General features: G+C 54.0%; 1 protein-coding gene across 1 annotated transcript; it reads right to left on the bottom strand.

The window, feature by feature from the left end:
• Positions 1-1711: 1711 nt before the first annotated feature.
• On the bottom strand, positions 1712-16154 carry PIGZ (phosphatidylinositol glycan anchor biosynthesis class Z). The gene is made up of 3 exons (XM_025376543.1): positions 15976-16154; positions 7413-7623; positions 1712-4049 (listed from the first exon to the last, which is right to left on the bottom strand). The coding sequence occupies exons 2-3, from the start codon at positions 7621-7623 to the stop codon at positions 2521-2523; spliced, it is 1740 nt and encodes a 579-aa protein (XP_025232328.1). The 5' UTR covers positions 15976-16154; the 3' UTR covers positions 1712-2520.
• Positions 16155-17711: the final 1557 nt, after the last annotated feature.

Below are 17711 nucleotides of genomic sequence, written 5' to 3'. Positions count from 1 at the left end.
TCGTCCTGCCTCAGCCTCCCAAAATGCTGGGATTAGAGGCAAGAGCCACTGCGATGGAAACAGAGGCTGCTGCTGCTTAAGTTGCCCAAAGTCTTGCAGAGTGGGATGTGAGCAGAGGCATTTGATTCCAGGGCCTAAGTCCTTAACACAGCTCTGCAACATTTACCCTGATACTTTCCTTCCTTCCCCAACCCCCCATCATCAGGCATTAAGACTACTGCCTAGGAGCAGGCGTGGTGGCAGTTGTGTCTAATCCCAGCCACTGCAGAGGAAGGAGGATCGCATGAGCCTGAGATGAGACCAGCCTGGGCAGCATAGCAAGAACCTGTCTCAAAAATAAAAAAAGACTGCTGCCTGCCATGGAATGAGCTACCTGGACTCATCCCTCATTTTAGAGGGTCAGGCATACGAAACTAAGACTATGGTCCAGCAAGTTAGTGGACCCATGATTAGGAAATCCACTGTATATACAAATGTCCTGTCATTTGAAGCTCCTAGCTAAATTTCTGATTTATTTATTTATTTATTTTGAGACAGGGCCTCACTCTTGCCCAGGCTGGAGTGCAGTGGCATGATACTAGCTGTCACTGCAACCTCGACCTATTGGGCCAAGTGATCGAGCTTCCTCCCTGGGTTTCCCAAGTAGCTGGGATTACAGGCCCATGACACTATGCGCAGCTAATTAAAAACAGGTTTTTGTTTTTGTTTCTGTTTTTGAGACAGTCTTACTTTGTCACCAGGCTGGAGTGCAGTGGCGTGATCTCGGCTCACTGCAACGTCCACCTCCCGGGTTCAAGTGATTCCCCTGCCTCATCCTCCCGAGCAGCTGGGACTACAGATGTGTGCCACCATGCCTGGCTAGTTTTTTGTATTTTAGTAGAAATGGAGCTTCACCATGTTGGTCAGGATGGTCTTGATCTCCTGACCTTGTGATCTGCCTGCCTCGGCCTCCCAAAGTGCTGGGATTACAGGCATGAGCCACCGCGCCCAGCCACAATTTTGTTTTGTTTTGTTTTGTGTTTTATGGTTGAAATGGCATTGCACTTTGTTTCCCAGGCTGGTCCTGAACTCCTGGTCTCAAGCAGTTCTCCTGCTTCTGCCTCCCAAAGTGCTGGGATTACTGGTGTGAGCCACCACACCCGGATCTGATCATTTCTAATTAGGCAACACAGATAATCATGCAATCTAGAAGCTTGAAGCCATCGGAAAAATTGAGGCTGGTAACCAGACACTAGCTGAGCATGGTGTGTTCCCTGCTCTCTGGGGCAGGATGGGAGGGCTTGAGACCCACAGTTCTTCTAAGGAGGGAGAACATCTGGCTCCCTAATCTGGGAGAATGACTTTTTTTTTCCCCCCAAGACCGTCTCGCTGTGTCTCCCAGGCGGGAGTGAGTGGCGCGATCTCAGCTCACTGCAACCTCCACCTCCTGGGTTCAAGCCATTCTCCTGCCTCAGCCTCCTGAGCAGCTGGGACCACAGGCGCCGCCACCACACCCAGCTAATTTTTGTATTTTTAGTAGAGACAGATTTCACCATGTTGGCCAGGCTGGTCTCAACTCCTGACCTCGAGATCTGCCCGCCTTGGCCTCTCAAAGTACTGGGATTACAGGTGTGAGCCACCACGCCCAGTCAGGAGAATGACTCTTAAGGACAAGGTGCAGAAATGGCTGGAGAGTTTCCCACCACCTCTCAGGAACAGGAGTAAAAGAAAGTAGGGAGAAAATCTCCAGGTGCAATTATATATTTCAAACATTACTTGTTTGCACAATAACCAAACACTGAGACAGCAGGCATCAGAGGGCCATGAAGTACAACACAACTCCCACTTTCATGCTTAAAGAGCTTTGTGAGAGCTGTGCCTGTCGAGGACGGGGGACATGTACTGTGGATTCCAGGAATGACACGATGTTAGCTGGCAGACACCTCAAAGATCCTCTGATCCCAACAGACTGGGAAGTGGGGTGGGAGAGTGGAAGGGGCTTTCTCAAGATCACACAGCGAGGGGGTGACAGACCAAGGGGCTAGAAGTTGGGTCCCCTGGATCTGGGCCACCTGTTCTCTATACTTCATCACACTGACTTCCACATTATTTGGATAGGCAGATCGGTCTCAGGAAGCCAGAGGTTGTCATGACAGCAAGGGCAAGGCATCATGGGAAGTTTGGGAGAGGTCGCTGGGGAATGTCACTGGCAGTTCATTCTTTTTCCCAACCAGGTACTATTATATGTTTCAAACATCACAGTGGCTGGAAGCAGCAGGGCAGGAACCGACAGGTGTCATCACTTACACCTGGTTCTTTGGGGACCTTGACATCAAGACTGACAGGTCAGATCTTTGGTCTCAGGGGGAGGAGTGCCAGCTCACCCAGAAGGCAGAACAGCCGTGCCCAGGAGAGGCAGCAGTGGAAGTCGTGAAGGAGAACCTGGGCCCTGTGCCAGCGTCCCAGCCCAGCTACCCAAGTAGAAGGTGGGGCAGCAACTTCTATGGCTGAATCGTGGGCGGTGGGTGCCCTGTCATATTGTCAGGTTTCTTCCCCCAACTCCATGATGTGAAGACTGAGGTGGTCCCTCCAAGCCCCACTCAGCAAGGAGGACAGGGCTGGTGGATCCTCCAGGGTTAGATGGGGAAATACAAGTGTTTCATTCTTGAAGGGGAAGCTGCACTTCTCCACAGCACCCCTGGTGGTGCCAGGGGTCACCACAAAGAGGCGGCAGAGCCATGGCCCACCAGCCACTTGGCAGGCTGGTTGTCTGGTAAAGCTTTTCAGGGCTTGGCACAGGACCCAGTCCTCAGTTCCTCCCATGTCCACCACCTCCACTGGTGCCCCCAGGCCTGGGAGGTGGAGGAGGTGCCGGGGGGGCATGTAGGTGTGAGTGAAGAGGAGTGTGTAGTGGGTGGGTGCGCTTGGGAGCACAGGGGCATGGACCACCTGCTCCAGGTACTCCAGGCCAGGCACCAGGCCCCCCTGATGCAGGCAGCCGAAGAAGAAGGCACCGAGGGCATTGAAGAGGACCACAGTGCCCTTCCAAGGCACAGGTTGGGTCTGTGGACTACAAAGCAGGACTAGGGGGACCAGGAGGGGAATCAGGAACCGAGCCTCCTGGTGGCTAAAGGCAGACAGCAGGGCTAGGGGCATGAAGTAGAGGAGAAGGAGATAGGACCTGGGGCTGGACAGCAGGCTCCGGGCACCCAGTGCCCTCAGGAGGCCCATTTGTAAAGAGGCCTGGAGGCCAGCTTGCAGCTGTTGCCACGCGGCCTGCAGGGCCTGGGCATGCAGCACCCCAAAGAGCAGGAAGCCGTTGACTGCCAGGTGAGTGAGCCGCACATGCGTGCCATGCTTCGCCAGGTTTTGGGGATTCAGGTTGTAGTGCAAGAAGTTGACAGGTGTAAGGACAAGGGTCCTGGATGTAGCGGGGCTGGAGAAATACCAGCTGTCCATGGCCACAAACACCACTGCTGTGAGGGCTGCCCCAGGGAGCAGCACCAGGGCCTCCCGGGTCAGGGACTTCAAGCCAGGGTTTGTGGCTCCACGAGTGCCCCAGAGGTAGAGAGGGACCACAGCAAAGGCCAGAAAGGTGGGCCGGTTGAAGAAGCCAGCAGTCACGATGCCTCCAAGAAGCCAGCTGTGCCACCATGGACCCGGCACAGGCTCCTTGCATGTAGGGCCCCACATTACATGGGGGGATACCAGCACCAGCAGCCACGCGAAGAGGAGTCCCTCAATGGTGTTGGAGAAGGTCCTTGTGTAGAAGACCAGGGTGACGTAGGAACCAGAGAGCAGGGCCAGGGCATTCCAGCGATCCGCCCCCAACAGTGGGGCCAGGTGGTACACCACCCCGTCCAGAGCGAAGGAAAGGGCAGCGAGGAGGAGCCGCGGCCCCACCAGCAGCGCATAGCTACTCACCAGGCCAGGCCACGGCCCCAGCTCTCCCCAGAGCCTGAGCAGCCAGAAGGTAGAGCCGGAGGTCAGCAGGGGGAAGACCACTGTGCGGCAGGGGCTGCTGGGGTAAAACTCCCAGGGCCGGGTGGCCTGCACGCCCAGGATGTCCTCTGCAGAGAAGGAGAGGCAGAGCTGAGCCAGTACTAAGCTCAGGGATGTAGTGGGCAAAATTCTAGGATGGCACCCAGCATTTCCACCCCTTGGTGTGTGTGCATAATCCCTGGGACTGTGCCCTGGATGGATTTTTCCCTCCCTCCCTGCCTTCCCTCCCTCTCTCCCTCCTTCCTTCCCTTCCCTTCTTTCCCTTCCCCTCCCTTCTTTCCCTTCCCATTCCTTCCTTTCCCGTCCTCCCTTCCTTCCCTTCCCGTTCCTTCCCATTCCTTCCTGTTCCTTCCTTTCCCTTCCTCCCTTCCTCCCTTCCTCCCTTCCTTGCTGGGTCTCTGTCACCCAGGCTGGAGTGCAGTGGCGAGATCATTGCTCTTGCTGTGTTACTGAGGCTGATCTCAGACTCCTGACTTCAAGCGATTCTTCCACCTCAGCCTCTTATCGTGCTGGGATTACAGGTTTGAGCCACTGCACCTGGCCCCTAGGATGGAATGTACTCCTGTGATTAGGTTACGTCATACAGGAGCACTGACTGTAAAATAGGGAGACTATGCGGGGGGCCGGACCTAATCACGACAATATTTTAATAACAGAGTTTTCATCAGCTGGATGCAGAAGGGGCAGTCAGATTCAAAGCATAAGAAGGATTTGACATGCCACCGCTGGCTTAAAGATGGAAGAGGCCATTGGCTAGGAATGTGGGTAACCTCTGAAAGCTAAGAGCAAGGAAACCGCACCATAGGTTCCACAGCTGAAATGAACTCGATTCTGCTAGAATTAGACAGCTTCCAGACAAGAACTCAGCCCAGTCCATACGCTGATGTCCACCTTGTGAGCAGAGAGCCCATGCCGCACTTCTGATCGTGAACTCACGAATGGATGCGGTTTTAAGCTGCTGGGATTTTGATGGTTTGTCACGCAGCAGCAGAAACAAGTGCAGGGGAGCTCAGAGCGCAGAGGGCAGGAGGTACCTCCCTGGGAGATGAGGCGGCTGTGTGTCCTGGGAAGAGTGTGTGGGAGGCGGGCAGGTAGGGGGAGGCCTAACCTCTTCTCAGGGTTCCAAGATCTCAAAAATCAGAGTCAGAGCCCACTCTCTGATGATTGTTATCAGGAGATGGGGGGAGAGAACAGGGGGAGGGGCTGAGCCATTGGGGTTATGTCAGAGGTGATTTATGTTTAGTCTTAAGATACTTAATTTTTTTGTTTGTTTGTTTGTTTTTTTTTAGAGTCTCACTCTGTCGCCCAGGCTGGAGTGCAGTGGCGCTATCTCGGCTCACTGCAACCTCCACGTCCTGGGTTTAAGCGATTCTCCCGTCTCAGCCTCCTGAGTAGCTGGAATTACAGGCGCCTGCCACTGCACCCGGATGATTTTTGTATTTTCAGTAGAGATGGGGTTTCACCATGTTGGCTAGCCTGGTCTCCAACCCCTGACCTCAAATGATCCACCCGCCTCAGCCTCCTAAAGTGCTGGGATTACAGGCCTGAGCCACTGTGCCCTGACTATGATACTTAAATTTTTTATAAGAAGAATATATCCAAGTAGTACTTACATAATTAAAGAAATACTTGCTGCCTGGTCTGTAACCTGTGCCAGAGCTCTGAGGGCGGGGGTGAGGGGGCAGCTCCACATCAGAACTCTGGGAGGGGTGAGGGGGCAGCTCCACATCAGAGCTCTGAGTGGTGGGGGGTGAGGGGGCAGCTCCACATCAGAGCTCTGAGGGGTGGGGGGTGAGGGGGCAGCTCCACTCCAAGCCTCGTTGTTCACAGCGTCTCCTGCTTGATCACCTGCTGGCTGTTTTGAGCTGATTATACAGCCTGGGGATCATTCGGGTTCTTTGGTTCTGCTACTTATTTCTCCAGCCTTTCAGCTGTTTTATCTGTCTATGTTAGATGGTGAAAGGGAGGCAAAATCCAGGATCAAATCTATCTGGGTGTTTTTCTGGTTAAAAAAAAAAAAACATGTGAGGGAAAGAAGATAAGCCTTTTAACTAAAAAACAAATTCACCTGTTGAGCCCTGTGGCAAAGAAAGCTGGTGCCTCCAAAATACCTATTCCCTCCTCCTTCCTTAGGCTCTTTTTTGAGACGGAGTTTCACTCTGTTGCCCAGGCTGGAGTGCAATGGCACAATCTCAGCTCACTGCAACCTCCGCCTCCTGAGTTCAAGCGATTCTCCTGCCTCAGCCTACCAAGTAGCTGGGATTACAGGCACCTGCCACCACGCCCAGCTAATTTCTTGTATTTTTAATAGAGATGGGGTTTTATCATGTTGGCCAGACTGGTCTCAAACTCCTGACCTCAGGCGATCCGCCTGCCTCGGCCTCCCACAGTGCTGGGATTACCGGCCAGAGCCTCCGGAGGCCACAGTGCTGGGATTACCGGCGAAAGCCTCCGCATCCGACCCCTTTGGCTCTTTAGCTGGGCACTTGCTCAGACAGAAAGACTATAATTTTTAGCTTCCTTAGCAGCTAGGTGTGGTCTCATGATACATTCTGCCCAGTGCGATAGAAATGGGCAAACAGCATGCGACCTTCAAAATATGACCTTAAAGAAAGAAGTAATGCCTTCTCCTTTGTTGGCTGGAAAGACTGCGTGTAGACTTGATGGCTGGAGCTCAAGCAGCCGTCTTGAACCATGAGGATGAAGCCACATGCCCATCACATTTGAAAGGCCTCAAGGCCTTTGGGTGAGATGGCACGGGCAAGGCAACTATCCTCAACTACACCACCTAACAGGCAACTGAGTGTCCCAGGTCCGGGTTCCCTCAACCCTCACTTGAATCTACAGAACTTTCATCATCTCAGATCACAGCCCTATGGAAGCTCTTGCCAAACACTGGGGAAGCCCAGCTGTAAAAGTTTCCCACTGGGACGCCCAACACAGCTCTCATTCCACCAACAACACAGCTCTCATTCTCACTGACACAGCTCTCATTCTCACCAACACAGCTCTCATTCCCACCAACACAGCTCTCATTCCCACCAACAACACAGCTCTCATTCTCACCAACAACACAGCTCTCATTCCCACCAACAACACAGCTCTCATTCTCACCAACACAGCTCTCATTCTCACCAACACAGCTCTCATTCTCTCTCATTCTCAATAACCTGTATGGTTTGTCCAAGCAGGCATACGTTAAAGAGACTGGTGGTTTCTTAGCATCACCCAGATGGTCAGTGTCACCACTCGGGAAGGAGATATGAAGTCCCCACGTCCAAGTTCTTAGCCCAGAGAGACAGGCTGCTGCTCTGCTTGTGAATTTACTACTCATCTGCACAGACATGCTACTCCCTCCCCGCAAAGTCTCCCGTCAGCTTCCCAACCAGACTCTGCTGCAACTTGTCTCAGCCACACATGTGGAGTTTTACCTGCCATCACCTCAGGTGACTGGAAGAACTCATCTGGGTGCACATAGCCCGTCTGCGGAAGGAGACACCACAGCACTCGGAGCAGGCCGAGGCCACCCCAAAGCACCCTGACTGCCATCTTCAGATCCAGTTGTTGCCAACACACCGGGCCCAAAACCTGGAATGATGTCCCAGCTGCTACAGATGCCATGCTGGATCCACAGATCTGCATCTGTTGAGGAAAACACTTGTTGGTTATCACGATGTAAATTACAATATATCCAACTGTCTGAACAAACTCAAAATGGATCTATCATTTAATAAAAATGACAATAATAGTAATAGCTACTTTATACTAAATGCCCACTGACTGCCAGGCACTTGACATGCATATTTCATTGAATCCTTTCCACAGCCTGGGGCAGTGGGTCTCGGTATCCCGGTTTTACAGATGGGAACGGAGGCCTCTGGTGAGTAACTCGGTTACTTGCTGACCATATTTGCTAAGGAGTCTGATGGTTAATTTTATGTGTCCACTTGGCTGGGCTAAGAGATACCCAGATAGCTGCTAGAACATTATTTCTAGCAGTGTCTAGAAGGGTATTTCAGGAAGAGATTAGCCTTTGTTTGTCTTTTTTGGTTTGTTTGTTTGTTTTGAGATGAAGTCTTGCTCTGTCACCCAGGCTGGAGTACAGTGGCTCACTGCAACTTCCACCTCCTGGGTCCAAGTGATTCTCTGCCTCAGCCTCCTGAGGACCTGGGATTATAGGCACGTGCCACCACCCCCGGCTAATTTTTGTATTTTTAGTAGAGATGGGGTTTCACCATGTTGGTCAGGCTGGTCTCGAACTCCTGACCTCATGATCCACCCACTTTGGCCTCCCAAAGTCCTGGGATTACAGGCGTGAGCCACTGCGCCCGGCTGAGATTAACCTTTGAATTGACAGACTAAGTGAAGAAGATCAGCTGCACCAGCGTGGGTGGGCATGATCCAACCCACTGAGGGTCTGAATAAAACAAACACGTGGAGGACGGGTGAATCTGCGCTCTCTTCAGTCGGGATAGCTGTCTTCTCCTGCCCTCAGACAACAGTGCTCCTGGTTCGTGGCCCTTCAGACTCTGTGTCTCACACCAGTGCCCCACAGCCCACCTCCCCGAATCAGGTTCTCGGGCAGTCAGACGAGGCCTGGGAGTTACACTGCAGGCTCCTCTGTTTCTAAGGCTCCCGACCCGGACTGAATTAAATCACCAGCTTTCCTGGTTCTCCAGCTTGCAGGTGTCAGACTGTGGGACTTCACCAGCCCCCATAATTGCATGACCCAATTTTCATAGTAAATGATACAGCCAATTCCCTATTATTTCTGTTTCTCTGGAGAACCCTGACTTATACAGGGTCTAAATATGACATTTGCCCAATGTGACATTTGCAAGAAGGACTAGGGTACCCAACAAATCTGGGTCTTGCCGTCCCATCCTGATCACCAGCTCCTACCCACTTTCCTGACAGGGGACAGAAGCAGTAGCCCCGCTGGTCAGTTTTGCAGTGTTCTAGGAGTCATTCCTGGGGATTCAGCCTACAGCTTGATCACTCAGCACTTCCAAAGGTTTTGTAAGCAGCTAATTCCCTATATTAACTCCGTTTTGCATAAAACATTTAGTTGTTTGCAAACAACAACAACAAAAACAATGCAAGCTGGCTTCAACAATTCATCATGTTGCCAGGCGTGGTGGTGCATCCCTGTAGTCCCGGCTACTTGGGAGGCAGAGGCAGAGGATTGCTTGACCCCAGGAGTTGAAGGTCAGCCTGGCAACACAGCAAGACCCCCATCTCTTAAAAGAAAAAGCAGGAAACAATTCATCATGTCACATAAAAAAGCAGCCAGGCTTGGTACTGCCAGGGTCCCTTGCCGCTTCTCAGGTCAGCCTTAATGCTGCCTTTCTCTCTGTGTGGACACAATCCTCAGTTCCAGCCATCCCATCCAGACATGCCAACACTGAGAAGTGTCTGTATTTTTGAGGCTGTCTCTTTTTAAAACAGGTTTATTGAAATATAATTAATACACCATGCAACTCATTTAAAGTGTACAATTCAGTGGTTTTTGGTATATTCGTAGGCAGGTGCAACCATCACCACAGTCAATTCTAGAAATTTTCATCACTCAAGAAGAACCCCATATCCTTTATTTATCACCTCCCATCCTCATCCACCACCGCAGACTCTGGAAACCACTAATCTACTTTCTGTCTTTATAGAGTTCCCTATCTGAACTTCCATATGAATGAAATCATAAGCTCTGTGTGGGGAAAAGAAAGAGAGATCAGACTGTTACTGTGTCTACGTAGAAAAAGGAAGACATAAGAAACTGCATTTTGATCTATACTAAGAAAAATTATTCAGCTTTGAAACGCTGTTAATCTGTAACCGTAACCCTAACCCTGTGCTCACAGAAACATGTGCTGTATTGACTCAAGGTTTAATGGATTTAGGGCTGTGCAGGATGTGCTTTGTTAAAAATGTGTCTGCAGGCAGTATGCTTGGTAAAAGTCATCACCATTCTCCATTCTTGATTAACCAGGGACACAATGCGCTGCGGAAAGCCACAGGGACCTCTGCCCAAGAAAGCCTGGGTATTGTCCAGGTTTCCCCTGACTGAGATAGCCTGAGATATGGCCTTGTGGGAAGGGAAAGACTTTACAGTCCCCCAGCCCGACACCCATAAAGGGTCTGTGCTGAGGAGGATTAGTGCAACAGGAAGGCCTCTTTACAGTTGAGATAAGAGGATAGCTTCTGTCTCCTGCTCATCCCTGGGAATGGAATGTCTTGGTGTAAAACCCGATCGTACATTCTATTTACTGTTAGGAGAAAACTGCCCTATGGCTGGAGATGAGACATGCTGGCGGCAATACTGCTCTTTACTGCACTAAGATGTTTACGTAAAGTTAAACATCAACCTAGCCTACGTGCACATCTGGGCACAGCATCTTTCCTTAAACTTATTTATGACACAGAGTCTTTGGTTCACATGTTTTCCTGCTGACTCTCTCCCCACCGTTACCCTATACACCTGCCACATCCCCCTCGCCGAGATAGTAGAGCTAGTGATCAATAAAGAATGAGGGAACTCAGAGACCAGTGCCGGTGCAGGTCCTCACTTGCTGAGCGCCGGTCCCCTGGGCCCACTTTTCTTCCTCTATACTTTGTCTCTGTGTCTTATTTCTTTTCTCAGTCTCTCGTCTCCACCTTGCGATAAATACCCACAGGTGTGGAGGGGCAGGCCCCCTTCAGTCTGTAGGCCTTTGTGGCTGGCTTCTTTCACTTAGCAGAATGTTTTCATGGTTCATCCGTGTTGTAGCAGGTATCGGTACGTCCTTACTTTTTATGGCCAAGTGCTATTCCATTGTGTGGATATACCACATTTTGTGTGTCCATTCATCTATTGATGAACCTCTGAGTTGTTTCATGTTTTGGCTATATTGTAAACAGTGTTACTATAAACTTTTGTGCACAAGTTTATTCGTGGACATATGTCTTCATTTCTCTTGGTATATATCTAGGAGTAAAGTCCCTGTATCCTGTGGTAACTCTATGTTTAATCACTTGGGGAAACTTCCAGGTTGGTTTCCAAAGTGGCTGTATCATTTTACATTCCCACCAGAAATGTGTGACGGTTCTGACCAACACTTGTTATCTGACTTTTGGATTCCAGCCATCTCAGTGGGTGTGAAGTGGTATCTCATTGTGGTTTTGATTTGCACCTGCATTTCTTTTTAAGATAAAGGAAATCTTTTCCAGAAGTTCCCCAGCAGACTTTCTATCAAGTGCGAACAGAACTGCATCAAGTACACGTTCCCAAACCAGTCACTGGCAAGGGAAATGAGATTACTGATGAAGACTCACCTCCTGGCTTGGAGCTGGGACTGTGGGAGCTTACCTGACAACAGGTTCTGTCAGGAAGGAGGAAGGAGGCAGAGGATCAGCTGTGTGGCTGCTACACGTGGCTTCCACGGGCTCTCACAGCTTTCCTCCTCCTCTGGCCATTTGTTCTTAGACTCCTTTTCCTGTGTCCACCCCTTAAATGTCAATGCTCCTGGTCTTCAACGTCCTCCATGTATACTCTTTTTGGATCATCTCATTTATTCTCATGGTTTCCATTTCTACTTGATGCCTTCTGAAATTGCTTCTTTTCTGAGCTTCAGATTTACTGATAATAATAAGGGATAGTGTAACAATAATAACAGCACTACCATTTTTTAATTTTTTTGAGATGGAGTCTTGCTTATTGCCCAGGCTAGGTGCAGTGGCACAATCTCGGCTCGCTGCAACATTTGTCTCCCAGGTTCAAGCAATTCTTCTGCCTCAGCCTCCTGAGTAGCTGGGACTACAGGCATGTGCCACCATGCCTGGATAATTTTTGTATTTTGAGTAGAGATGGGGTTTCACCATTTTGGCCAGGCTTGTCTCAAACTCCTACCTCATGATCTGCCTGCCTCGGCCTCCCAAGGTGCTGGGATTACAGGCGTGAGCCATCACACCTAGCCTAGCACTGCCATTTATTAGATACATATTACCTTCCAGGCTCTGTACCTTATCTTATTTAAGTATCACAATAAGTCTATAACCCTATCCTTTTTTTTTTTTTTTTTTAAAGACAAGGTCTCACTCTATCACCCAGGCTGGAGTGCAGTGCTGTGATCTCAGCTCACTGCAACCTCTGCCTCCGAGGCTTTAGCAATCCTCCCACCTCAGCCTCTATAAACCTATTCTTATCCCTGTCATAGAGACAAATGAACAGGCTTTTTGCAAAAGGTAATGGAACTAATAAGTTGGTGAAGCTGGAAGTTGGACCCAGTCTGCTTGACTCCAGTGCCCTGCTCCACTGCCTGTTAGGCTTCTGTACCTACTTCAAACACAAGGCAGCCCAACAGAACTCATCACCTTCCCTGGAACAAGCCCTGTCCCCATGCTCCCTGCAGCAATAAGGGAACTACCATGTATTAGTGTCCCAAACTCCTGGTACCAATTTACTGCGTTAATCCCTTCTCACATTGTTCTAAAGATCCGCCCAAGACTGGGTGATTTCTAAATAAAGAGGTTTAATTGACTCCCATTCTACATTGCTGGGGAGGTTTCAGGAAACTGACAGTCATAGTGGAGGGGAAGCAGGCACCTTCTTCACAAGGTGGCAGGAGAGAGTGTGAGTGGAGGAAATGATGGATGCTTACGTAACCATCAGATCTCAGGAGAACTCCCTCACTATCATGAGAACAGCATGGGGGAAACCGCCCCGTGATCTGATCCCCTGCCACCAGGTCTCTCCCACAACGCTTGGGGATTACAATTCAAGATGAGATTGGGGCGGGGACACAAAGCCTAACCAGTCATACCATCTGCCCAATTTAGTCCAGAATCCCATGGACTATCTCCCTCCTCCGTTGTCCCTTCGCTATGTAATGCAAACGTTGCTTGCTAATTATTCCTTGAACCCAGTTCTTGTTTCTCATTCTCCACTGTCATTATCTGAGTCCAGGTATGCTGTGACTGGTGTACACGTGCCTGGGATTTCTCAGCCTTAGGGGTGGCTGGCTGTGCAGAATCTTCAGACGGCTGGAGCCCCTGGGTTTGTTGTTTCCATCTGCAAACAGCCCCCTCCTTTGTTAACCAGTGTGTCATACAACAGCAGTCATTTTTGTGTATGAATAATGAGGGAGATGTTAAGAAGCGTGACCTGGAGTAGACTGCACTGCCACCCACCTCTCCACTTTCCCTCACTGCATCCTTCCTCCCGACTGCCGCAGAGAGAGGCTGAATCGCTCCCCTGTGAGAAACTACTGGGTGGAGGGCCATCCCCTCATCACCCCCAGGACCAGGTCCACATTCCTTACTGTGGCTGACAAGGCCCTCCACGGCTTCCAGTGTCCCCTTCCCACCTCCACGCATGTGTCTGTGAGTAGCATTCGGTGCTGCAGAGACATCACGCCTTTCTGCAGCCTTCTCCTCTATTCTGTGCTGTTTCTCACCCCAGTTTCTTGGCTCACATGGTTTCACTTGCTTAATATGCTAATAACATGGAGGTTAAGACCGGCGGTGGCATCAAGTAACCCGGTTCAAGTCCTTGCTCTGTCACTTGTTCGTGGTGAAAGCACTCAATCTCTCTGAACCCCAGTTTATACCTCAGCTGTAAACCAGTACCTATCTCAGGGCTGCTGTGAAGATGAAATGAAGAAAATACGCAGACGTAAGTGGTTGCTTTCTTTATCCATTTTGCTTAACTGCCCTAACCCCCAAGAAGCCTTCCCTAACCCTCCCTCTGAAGGACCCTATGCAAAACTCTGCAGGCGCCAAGCATTGACAGTTGTCTGATTATTTCCCTGCCCTGCTTGGCTGAGGTTTCCCGGGCATGGAATCCCTTTGAGATTCATGTCAGGCCCTCGAGTCCAGCCTGGGCGGGCCCACCACGGCCTATCTGTTAAGGTCAGAGCAGGAGGTCTTCTGGAGAAGGTGGTAACATACTGGGGCATCGACCATAACAATAACAAACACGGAAGCTCTAGGGAACATCCACCTGCTGGAGGCTCTCCAGTCTGAGACCCCACTGGAGGAGCTTTCCATGTGGCTGCCTCTCGCCTTTTATCCCAGGGGGCGGAGCCAACGCCAAGCGTGGCAATGACTCACCTTAACCTAATCAGGATGCAGCCTGCTCATTCATTCATTCATCCATCCATTCATTCAGAGGGATCTATCAGGGTGCCGGTCAGGCGCGGGTCCAAATCCTGCATCTCCAGCGGCCTCCTGGGGGTCGGTCCTCGGGAGGGCTCGTAAATGGAAGGCTTTAGAATGAAGGGACAGGGCCGAGTCTTGGACTGTGGGGAAAGAGGAGCGAAGGTTGACAACCACGCCGACAGGGGCATCCCGCGGGCGTGTGTGGGAGAATGTGTAGGGCAAGCAGCAGGGAGAGACCATCTCGGAGACAGGGGAACAGCCAAACAGAAACCACTGCGCTGGGCGCGGGGGGGAGGCCAGGAAAGACAGCACATCTGGGGCGGGAGGAGAGGAGGGGAAGGAAGGGAGTAGAAACACTGCTCCTGCCAGCCGCGGGTGATGGGGACACGTGTCCAGCTCGCTGAGTCCGAGGGCCTGGGCCTGCTTTTGGTGCCTCATGTTTCTCCGGCGCCCAGCTGTGTGCACGAACCCTGTCTGCTCCAGGGACAGCGGTGAACGAGCACCGTCCGGAATGGCAGAGCCATCGCGTGTGGCTCATTCCAAGAAAGGTCCCTACCTTCATATATAAACTTCCTAACAAAGCTGCTGGGTCACGGCTTACGGGAGAGGGCGGCGGGCCCAAGATTCGGCCCCTTTCTCTGAATCTGGCATTTGGAGCAGGCTTTAAGACTTCGGGAAAAGCCGGGCCCCTGTGCAACCACCAAAGGCTGCTTCTCCCGCCCTCAGGGCTAAGATCTTGTTCCAGTCCTCCAGTCCTCGGGGTCTACTCCAGGGGTACAAGGTGAGAGTGGCTCTCCAGAGTACATTTGCCTTTTGGTGCTGCATTGCATCCTCACTTTGACCCTGAGGGCTGCAGTAAGCCCTGCAGGGTGCTCCACCTTCAAGCATGGGAAGATCTGATGCTGGCCGCCTTCTTCCTCCGGTTGCCTGAAAGGGCCCGTGTTTCTCCTTTGCTTCACAGAAAACGCAACACATAACATTAAACACACATAAAGAGAGTGAAAGAGAGCAAGGCATCTTCATCAAGGAGGGCGCACCATTTAACAATCCGCGACCTTGCAGTGCGCCTCTGCAAAGTGGGGACTCCACTCTGTAGCAGGAGATGGGGGTGTTAAGGATTTTGAAAGTGGTTCCCAGTTTTCCGAGGCAAAGGTGTCTGGGGCTGACGAATGACTTTTGAGAAGGAATGATGAGAAATGTCCTCATTACAGAATTTTCCCGGCCACACTGTGAGTCCCAGGCAAAGGCCCCCTGACCACCAACCGGAGCGCTGGGTGCTTCCTGGCAGGGTCGCCTTGCCTTGTCCGCGCCCCCACGCCACCCCTGGGCCAGGGGGCCATCCTCTCATCCTGGGAGTGCTGGCCTGGCCCGTGGTGCAGCCCCCAAGGCCGGGAGCCGAGATTCTTCTCGGCTTCGGGCTCAGCGCTTTGCAGCGTCGCGCAGTTTCTGCTGCTCGCCCTGTTCCTGTTTCATGCCTGGGGGGACTAAGACCCAGTGTGGTTATGGGCCTCCCTGAGAACACCCGCCGCTAGCAGAAGCGGATTCAACCCCAGGCCTCAACCTGGGCCCAGACCATGCTCTGGAGTGGAGTTTACCCACGGCTGCCCTTCCTGGGCGAATGGGACCGCTGCCCCCGTCCCCCTAGGTCCGGGGAGGGTCAGTGTTCCGAGCCAGCGGTCCCCGGCCTAGGGACAGGTGCCCGCGAGAACGTGGGGGCGGCCCCCAGCTCCCCTGCCCGCCTCCCTAGAGGCTGGGCCTGCTGGTTTCCCGGCTGCGCGCAAGGTGGGGACGGAGCCGACTGCGGTCCGCTCGCCCTCCCCGCACCCGCTGCTCTGGGGCCGCTGGGGCTGCGCACCGACTCACCCGCGCGGCCTCTGGGCTGCGCCTGCAGCGCTGGCGGCGTCCTGCCCGGCGGGGGCCAGGGTCCCAGGCGGCCCCGGAGGCGGCGGGACCGGAGGGCGGAGGCGAGGCCGTGGGAGCGGCCGGGCGCGCCTCAGCCGCGCGGAGACTGGGGCCACCGCCGCCCGCACCCGGCCGGCCGGGAGGGAGGAGCAGCGCGGGCGGGGCCCCGTGTACGTCCCCGCGCTCCCGCCCGGCCTGGCCCGCGGTCCCGGGGCGAGTTGGGGCCACGCTGGGGAGGGTCCCGGGGGCGCCGCTGTCCCTCGGGCCGGGCAACGCCAGGCGGGGACGGGTCTCTCCCCGCCGCGCTCGGGCTCCCTCCCCGGCTTCCGCTCCTCGGCGAGCCGCGCCTGGGAACAGCCTTTCAGCGCCAGGGGCTCCTACACCAAAACCCAGGCCACACTTCTCTGGTTCGGGGTTCTCCGTGGCGGGGAGCTCCGCCGCCGCCGCCCCGCTTCCACACGCGGACCGGGAGTGCGGCCCACGGTCCTGCTTCGTGGCCCGAAACGCCTCAAAATGGAGTCACTCATGACAAGTGACTGGGCGCACAGGGAGGCTGCCGAGCCCCGCAGTGGTCGGCGGGTGTGGGGCGTTCCCAGGCCTGACAGGAGAGTGAAGTCGCGAGGAGGCTGAGAGAACAGCCGCGACCCCCGCAGGACGCCGACCGGGGCCCACGCCCGCAGGCGCCGCTCCGAGCGGACCCCAGGGCCTCTCCCTGCGCGAGAGCGGCGTCCGCGGGGAGGCGCGCCCGGGAGGGGTCGGCGTCGGCGCGCAGGGCAGGCGCGGCGGTTCGCTCTCCTCAGCCTGTGCCTGTGGGGTCGGCCGGGGCTGGTCGCGTGGGGGCGCCTCGTGCATCCAGACATCCAGGCACTGGGTGGGCCCCGAGCCATCGTGGAGGCGCCCGGGGTCGGCACAGCGAGGCTGACGGGACCTGACAGGCCACGCGGCGCCGGGAGCAGGCTCGGGTGACCGGGCGCGGGCCGTGCTGCCCCCCGCGTTCCGCAGGCGGGGACGGGCGACCGGCCCTAGGGGGCTGCAGGGAGGCCGCCGCGTGGACGGAGAGCCACGGCCCAGGAGCCAGACTCCCTCCCGGGACGGGGCGCCACGACGCGCGGGCACCCATGTCCCACCCGGTGGCCTCGCGCTGCGGGCTGCGCGGGGGGAAGACGGCGCGCCGAGTCCCCTCACCACGCAGGGGGAAGACCGCACCCCGCGACCCCGCACCACGCAGGGGGAAGACGGCGCCCCGCGGCCCCGCGCCACGCAGGGGGAAGACGGCGCCCCGCGGCCCCGCGCCACGCAGGGGGAAGACGGCGCCCCGCGACCCCTCAGCCTGAGCTTCCCGCCGGCGCCGCCGGCCGGACGCTGCCCCCTGGCGGGAGAGCGCTGCAGGAGCCCCGGGGAGGCCGAACCGCAGGGCCAGACCTCCCCGTCGCCCCCGACCCCGACGCCGCTCCCCAGGGTCCGGAGCCGGATCGCCCTCCATGCCCCATAGCAACCCTCACATTAAAAACGACGAGTTTATTGAGATATGAGTTATGATATACATACGATAAATACCAGAAAATTTAAGTACAGTACATGGAAGTATGCAGTTCTATGATTTTTTTCTGTTATTTTTCAGTGACAGGGTCTGTGTCGCCCAGGCTGGAGTGCATCCACTACACCCAGGTCAAGCCAGTGGACCCAACCTCCGACCT

Source organism: Theropithecus gelada, chromosome 2 (genome assembly GCF_003255815.1).
Source record: "Theropithecus gelada isolate Dixy chromosome 2, Tgel_1.0, whole genome shotgun sequence".
Classification (NCBI taxonomy): domain Eukaryota; kingdom Metazoa; phylum Chordata; class Mammalia; order Primates; family Cercopithecidae; genus Theropithecus; species Theropithecus gelada.
Note: the sequence above shows the minus strand (reverse complement) of the source record. Positions and strands in the feature narration are given on the sequence as shown.